The sequence below is a fragment of the Octopus bimaculoides genome, chromosome 6 (assembly GCF_001194135.2).
Source record: "Octopus bimaculoides isolate UCB-OBI-ISO-001 chromosome 6, ASM119413v2, whole genome shotgun sequence".
NCBI lineage: Eukaryota > Metazoa > Mollusca > Cephalopoda > Octopoda > Octopodidae > Octopus > Octopus bimaculoides.
In genome coordinates this window covers 62,697,835-62,706,447 of record NC_068986.1, presented here as the reverse complement: position 1 = coordinate 62,706,447, position 8,613 = coordinate 62,697,835, and the positions used below count along the sequence as shown (strand labels likewise).

Below are 8,613 nucleotides of genomic sequence, written 5' to 3'. Positions count from 1 at the left end.
ATATATAAGCAGTTATTAGAATACCTGCTCAACCTGATCCCTCACATGAGTAGAGGAGCGATCTCAGTACACATGCACTGTACACAGAAAATTTTGTTTGCTTTGTGATGCTGTGCTGGGACCAGACACGAGACTGAAGAGACCAGAAGGGATCAGTTACTCTCTGCAGCCTGAAAGATATTTCCTCATCCAGGGAGCAAGAACAACTGAGTGTGCTGCCCAGGTAGACAAACTTGTCTACCACTTTCAGAATTGTTCCTTCAACCAAGACAGCTTGTTCCACATATGGATTTCCTGGTGCAGGTTGGAACATTACAACAGTCATGTCCAGGCTAATGCTGAGTCCAAATGCCTTGCATGAAGCAGAAACATGATTCGTAAGTGTTTTCATGCTATCCACTGTATGAGTGACTAAGTCACAGTCATCTGCATAAAGGAGGTCACGAATAAGAGACTGGGAAACTTTTGAATTAGCAGCAAATCAGTACGGATTAAAGAGGCAGCCAGAAGATCGATACCTGACATGTATTCCCAGAGAGCTAACCTTAGAAAAAGCATGAGTAAAAGCAGCAGCAAAGTACAAAGAAAAGAGAGTTGGAGCAAGGATGTCACCCTGCTTAACACCATTTTCTACAGGAATGGGTCCTACCATGCCACCACCAGCATTGACCCAAGCCACCATCCCATCATGGAATGATTTAATTATAGATACAAAGTGATCTGGATATCCAAGTTCGCCAAGTATTTTCCATAGCAAGGCCCTATTCACAGTATCAAAGGCCTTCATAAAATCAATGAATACCTGGACAGGATCCATATTCTGCTCATAGCACTTCTGCATCTGTCTTGCTGTGAAAATCCTATCCATTGTCCCTCTACCAGATCAGAAGCCGCACTGGAATTCAGATAGGACATCATTTACAAGGCACTTATTCAGACGGGTAAGAAGAATATTTGCCAGAACCTTGCCAGCAGCTGATAGTAGAACGATACCTCTGTAGTTACCACACATTGTTCTGGCTCCTTTTCTTTAATAGAGAGGGAGAATAATTGCATCCTTCCAGTCCTTAGGCATTGCACCATCCCTCCAGACTGCACTAATAAGTTCATGAAGGGACTGTATGATGTAATTACCACCAAATTGCAAAACCTCAGCACAAATTCCATCCGTTCCAGGTGCCCTACCAAGATTCAATTTACTTATTGATGTCATTACCTCATCTAGTGAGGGCATGGAATTTAAGGAGCCAATGATAGATCTTTGTTGCATAGTATCAATCACTGCTTCATCCACAACTGACTCATGCTATAGGAGTTCAGAGAACTGTTCAATCCAGCAACCTGTGATTTCTGTTGATTTAGTAAATAGACTCCTTGGAAAGCAAAGGAGCTGATGTGGAGCTCTTATGCCCATAAACTTGCTTCATACGATGGTAAAGCTTCTTGCTATCATTTGCATGAGCAGCAGCCCGGACATCACAAGCAAGATCTACCCACCAAGTGTTCTGCATCTTCCTGAGAGATCGCTGCAGTAGTGATTTAATACTGCTATAGTGGGCAAGTGCTAGATTTCGCTACACAGCTGAAAGTCCTCTGTGCAGCAATACATTGTGGGCATGGCACTTTACAGCCAATAGTCACTGAACTTCAGCATCAATTTTATTGAACCAGTCTCTGTGTCTAGCAGTAGTATATCCCAGTGTTTCAGCAGCACATTGAAGAACCTGGTCTTGAAAATCCTTCCATGCTGCAGTATTTTCAATGCTGGACAAGCAAGTCTGAAGCTCTTTCCTCAACATGCATCATATATTTTGTGGACATTCAGATATCAAGAAATGCTGACTGGCCCTCTTCTTTCTTTCACTCTAATCATCATCCAGAACTTTGCTCGCACCAGACTGTGGTCTGTCCAGCATTCCAATCCATGAAAGGACTTGACATTACAAATGTCATAGATGTTACACTTGCGGATTATGACATAATCCAGCAAGTGCCAAACTTTAGACTTTGGATGCATCCACGTTGTTGTGTGATCACCTTTGTGCATATAATGAGTGCTTCACAAAGCACCAACAGCATGAGACCATTGCTATTCATTTTCCCTACACCAAAACGTCCTAGAGAGTTCCATGTTTGTGAGTCTATCCCTGGCATTGAAATACCCCAGTAGAATGACTTTATCAGAATTGGGGATTTTCCTAAGTATCGCTCTCAGTTGGGTATAAGAAATAATTTTATCTTCATCACAATTAGTCAAAGGAGGTGCATAGGCACTTACTAGAGTAGCAAACCGCCCACCTTTCAGGCGTAATCGTAGAGTCATTAGATGTTCATTTATAGGAACAGGAAGCTCCTCCAACTTCTTAAGGATATCAGATCGAACTGTAAAGCCAACACCAGCCTCTCTGTGCTCCCCCTTCTACCTCTTCTTCCTAAAAGGTGTATCCACCTCCTACTTCCTCAAGCTGACCATCACCTTCTATACGAGTCTCTGAAAGTCGCTGAATACATGCTTCCAACCTATCAGGTCTGCATGCTTCACCACCTTCCCGTTGCTGCAGGACTTCCGAAAAAATTAAAATTAAAATATACTAAAAATGAAGAAAATATATATTAAAAATAAAGATACATATATACTGAAAATAAAATAAATATATATAGGGAAAGAAAAAAAAGCAGCACATATTGAGCAGAGGTCAGCAATACCTGTGCAGAGTTTTAGGTCCAATAAGGCTTGCACAACACCTCATAGACCCTCTCCACTTTACTGACATTATCCAGAGACAAGCCAGAGCAAGATGCCTGGTGCCAATATGAATCACAGGCTCAGGGATGTGGGAGCGCCATGATCTCTAGCACAAACCAAAGATACCCAAAATGTCCAATGCCATTCCCTGCATATCTGGTTTTATATCAGAGTGACCTTCTCCTAGAGACATGCTTCAACAGAAGCTGAGGGGTGCCTCACTCTCAGTAGTCTTTCAGCATGCCAGACACCATCCTGGAATTTCTGTGTACCCGTGCTATTGCTAGATAGCCGTTAAGCCTGCACTGGGTTCATCTAACCTTTCAGCAGGTTTTGTTTTTAATCTTGCTGGGTTTCTAGCAACCCTCCTCACCAGGGTAGCCTGGTAGGGGTGCCAGTTTAGTCGCCGACAACCTGACCATGCAACAGGTTGTACTGGATTCCATGTTGCCAGTAGCACTCATGAGAGCCTCATAAGTGACCTGACATAATATAACATAACATACATACATACATACATACATACATTCATTCATTCATTCATTCATTCATTTATATGTATGTATTATCGTCATCATCATTTAACATCCATTTTCCTTGCCAGCATGGGTTGGATGATTCGATAGGAGCTGGTAAGCCAGAGGGGTGCATCAAGTTCCGAAGTCTGCATTGGTATAGTTTGAATGGCTAGATGCCTTTCTTAATGCCAAGTACTTTACAGAGTGTAATGGATGTCTTTTTTTATGTGGCACAAGAACTTGTGATGTCAACAAGTAATTTACAAAGCAAGACACCCCCACCCAACTGAATGTAGAGAAGTATTGAGGGAGGAGGCTTTGTGCCAGGTAATGAGAGGTCAATGAATGAGAGATGGACAGGTATCTTACTGTAGGGCAGACAGATGATTTCCCCAGTTGGAAAAGAATGTTGGTGGTAAGGATGTGGTAGAATGTACCCTCATGTTACAAGAAGTTGAATAAATTAATACTTCAGCCTGAAAAACCAGGTAAAATTTCATCTAAATAGCACAATGCATAATGATTTTTCTCACAAGAAACCCTTCACAAGTATAGATACTCCTCTTATTTTTCACAGCATCAACACAGAGACACAAGCAATCTAAGTTTGTGGGAGTGTAAGAGGTGAGTAGCAGATGGACAAAGGGAAATGCAGAGAGTAGTGAACAAGGGGGTGGAAAGTTCAATCATGATTATCTGTTCGAGGGGTAGGGGTGGGATAAGGTAGCAAACATGATGTGAAGTGAGTGGGGTGAGGTGCAAGAGAGATACAAAGTGTTAGGGATGAAGTCAAATGCACATGATGTTGGAACTTGTCAGTGATAGATAGAGGTAATGGAGGGAGTGAAGGTTGCCATTGTCAAAATGAGTTGGTATTCAGGAGAAAGGGAGATAAAAGGGACATTCAGTGGAAAATAAGGAGATAAGCGATGATACTGAGAGTGCATGAGAAAAAAGTGGTCTCAAGGAGAGTGAATCAAAAGGATAGGGAATGAAATAAGTGTAATTCCATTCTCATAATTACAAGCAGCTGAGTTATGGAGGGGTGGGTGTTAGGAGGATGAGTTGTGGGAGGCCACCCCTCCCACGACTGTTAGGAAGATGAGCAGTGGGAAGGGAGTCATCAGAGTCAATGAAATGCAAAGCATTTAGATGTTGTTAAATGCACTCATCTTGATAGATGAGATGAGGGTGTTTCTCTTTGCTCCTCTATTTTATTAGTTTTCCTGTACACTGCAAAAATCTGCAAAGCATAACTTTGCCACAAATTCAGTAATAACATGAATACAATTATCCATGAGCTGTTCCCATAAGATATAAAGACAGATGATGATAGGAAATAGAAAAAATATAAAATACTTAACTTTAACTACAACTGAACATTCCACCTATGTACAGTACCAGACCAAATATTTGTTAAGCTTAAGGCCTGAGGATTTCCTGATTTTCTTGAGAAAACCTAAATATATACTTAAAATATAAAATAAACTATGAAAAGTAAAGGACTAAATTGTATTTAACAAATTCAAATCAATACACTTCTAAATCAGGATCTGTTTGTTATCTATTGATCCATTTTAAATTCTTATTGTACCATGTATACAGTATAATGTATATAGGATGAAAATTAAATGAAGAAACGTAAAGAACATGATTTTATTTAAAAGATACAAATACAAATTAGTAAACTTGTCAAGCAGAATATGTTTAATCTTTAACAATCCACAAAAAAGTAAAGGACAAAACTATTTTTAACACAGTGTATGCAAATTAACTTCAAAATCAGGGTTTGTGTACTCAATACATGGTACAGTATATTGCACAGTATTTCTGGAAGACAGATAAGGGCTGTGGTACTGCATTACATTGAATATTTATAGAGAAGAGAGCAAGTGAAAATCATATTCAAGCCTTAATATATTTGTTCCTAAAAGGAAAAACTAAACCATTTCAAAATAATGCAAATCAACAGAAGAAAATTGACATGTCATGTGAATGAAAGAAAAAACATACCATAAATATGTGTATGTATATATTATTTATATATGTATGTGTGTATATGCATATATGTGTGTGTATGTGTGTGTGTGTGTAAATACACACACACATATATATACATATAAATGTATGCATGTATGCATGTATGTATATATCTCACAGTCATCTGCATTCTTGCTCCCTGGATGAGGAAATATGTTTCAGGTTGCAGAGAGTTGCTCCTTCCGGTTTCTTCAGTCTTGTGTCTGATCCCAGCATGGCATCGCAAGGTAAACAAAAGTTGCTGTGTACCATGCTTGTGTATTGACATCGCTCCTCTACTCGTGTGAAACATGGACTCTGTACAAATGTCAGGTAAGGGTCCTTGAACGCTTTCATCAGAGATGTCTCAGGCACATTCTCAATGTTGGTTGGACCTCAAAAATTCCAGACACACAGATCCTGAGGACAGCTAATATCTTGAGTATTGAGGCGATGGTGCACATGCAACGGTTATGTTGGACTGGACACCTTATTAGAATGAAGGATAGCAGGATTCCTAAGCAGATGCTCTATGGAGAACTTGTGAATGGAAGGAGACTCCGGCAGAAACCAAGGCTGCAATTTAAGGACTGTGTCAAGTCCTCATTAAAGGCCTGTGATATGCAGAACACTGACTGGGAGAACAATGCCTGTCATTGCCACGGATGGAGGAAGCAGGTTAAGGAGGAGGTTGACACTTTTGAGAGAGCATGTATTTAGCATGAAGAACTTAAGTGAGCTGTGCGAAAGCACACGGCTCATATAGTGAATGGGGAAAGCTTAATCTGCAATGTTTGCAGTCGTGCATGCTTGTCAAGAGCAGGGCTCATTAGCCACCAACGGAGCCACAAATGCAAAATATAAGTTAGTCCTAGAGCGCACAATATTCCTGAAGGTCGGCAATGGTCTTCCTCGGTCACGAGTGGACGGCCATCATCATCATTATGTATGTATGTATGTATGTATGTATGTACGTATGTACGTATGTACGTATGTATGTACGTATGTATGTACGTATGTATGTACGTATGTATGTACATATGTATGGGTAGGTACAAATATGGGTGAATGGTTAAGGAGTTCAGTTTACAACCACAATGTACTAGGTTCAATATCAATACATACTATCTTGGGCAATTATTATTATTTACAACCTCAGGTCAACACATATCTTGTGAGGGAAATTGGATAGATGTATAGGTGGCTTTTCTTTTTTTTTTTCTTAGTTGTAGTGTACCTGAGCACTATATATAACAATTGCTTTCATATACTGTGCAGAAACCCATTAGATGGATTGTACCAGTAATTCAAAGAGTAGAGCCTTGTCACACACACTGTGGTATGCTGATTCTGCCTGAGAATTACATTAAGAGTACATGTGTCTGTAGAATGCACAGTCACTTACTCATTTATTTAATGAGAAGGTAATACAGTTGATCAAACAATTGAATCTTCATTGTCAAACAACAGATATACATTCATTCATCCATCTGTGTGTGCAAACATGTGAGTGTGTGTGTGTAAACATGTGAGTGTGTGTGTGTAAACATGTGAGTGTGTGTGTGTGTCTGTGTGCATAAGCACAGGCATGGCTGTGTAGTTAAGAAGCTTGTCTTCACAACCATGTGGTCTAAGTTTTGGCCTACCATGTGGCACCTTGGATAAGTGCTTTCTACAATAACCACAGGTCAACCAAGCCTTGTGAGTGAATTTGGGAGATGGAAACTGAAAGAGGCCCATTGTGTGTGTGAAGTGTGTGCATTTACGTATGTATGCATTCATGTGTATGTGTGTATGTATGTGTCTGTATCTCTTTGTTGTGACATCACAGGATTATTACAAAAGAGTGTCACTGTCATACGAGTAATCCCATGTTTCCAGTCTTTCTTGGAATCATGTCCAACCATGAGGAAATTTTATCATGCTTGGAAACAGGAGAGGATTGATGAGAAGAAGGGCAGTTGACTGTAGAAAATCTGCCTCAACAAAGTCTGTCTGACCAATGTAAAGATGGAAATGTGATGATGATGATGGTAATACATGCATGCATACATTATGCATGCATGTGTACTTGTAGACAGGAAAAAAGAAAGAGAGAGGGGTAGTATATTGATCTCTAAAAACATAAAATGTGTTCAAATCATATCAAAGGTTTTGATTTTTTAAATTTTGTTACTATTATGAATTTTATATATATACATATATATATAATGTCTAAATTGCATCACTTTATGTATTTGGTATTATGATCTGTTCTAGATATCAATGAATGTTCTATATCAAATGGTGGATGTCAGCATGTTTGTAAAAACACACCAGGAAGCTACCAATGTCAATGTAGACTTGGCTATAAACTTAACAATGGTAAAAAGTGTATAGGTAAGTTATATATAATCCATCATTTTTACTTACCTTTTGTTTACATTGAATCATCTCATTAATAAAAGTATATGTCTTTTATATGCTGGCCTTGTTTGTCTAAATCTAGAGTTCCTAAAGTGCAACTACATCCTGGACTTAATTAAATTACTAAAATGTTACATAAAAGTGTTATGTATTAACTTACATTTTCAACAATTTCTAACACATTACAAAATGAAATTTATCAATACAGTCGCACACACATTAAATGGCTTCTGTTAAGCTTGATGTTTCATACCGGATTAAGGTGCCCACAAATTATGATTCAACTATCAAATGATATATAGGCTCAATGGCAAGCACTTTCAAACTGCAACAGAATCAATACACATATATCTAATACTTCAACCTGAAAAACCAGGTAAAATTTCATCTAAAGAGCACAATGCATAATGATTTTTCTCACAAGAAACCCTTCAGAAGTATAGTCACTTCTGTTATTTTTCACAGCATCGACACAGGGACACAAGCAATTTTTTATATCTTTCCTATTATTCATAACAAAAATTGGGGTTATATTTTTATAATTATACTAGCAGTATAACCCGGCATTGTTCGGGTTTGACTTATTACGACATCTACGATAAGTCTTGCTAGGTGAAAATCAACTAAAAAAGAAAGCCTTACAACGAAAAAAACCCTTATGATGTAAATATGTTCATAATTCAAAAGACGATGAAATTAATAGGGAAAGTCTGAAGGCTGTTTTGCGTAACATTATTAAGCATACGTAAATTTCATCCGTCTAATTGGCTATACAAATGCTTGTGCAAAACAACTTTTTGCACTGCCTTGATTATACATAGCAGGGTAATCCCTTTTCGCAGGAGCTAGGATGGCAATTTCTGATGAAGCAATTGCTGGGGATCTGTTGCTACACAGTTCTGCCAGAATTCTATCAGATTGGGC

General features: G+C 38.8%; 1 protein-coding gene across 1 annotated transcript in view; it reads left to right on the top strand.

The window, feature by feature from the left end:
• LOC106879572 (fibrillin-2) overlaps window positions 1-8,613 on the top strand; it is a 276,076-nt gene that overhangs the window by 89,718 nt on the left and 177,745 nt on the right. Inside the window, exon 9 of the mRNA XM_052968473.1 lies at window positions 7,543-7,662. Within this exon, the coding sequence (XP_052824433.1) occupies window positions 7,543-7,662 (120 nt within the window). The remainder of the gene's footprint in view (window positions 1-7,542; window positions 7,663-8,613) is intronic.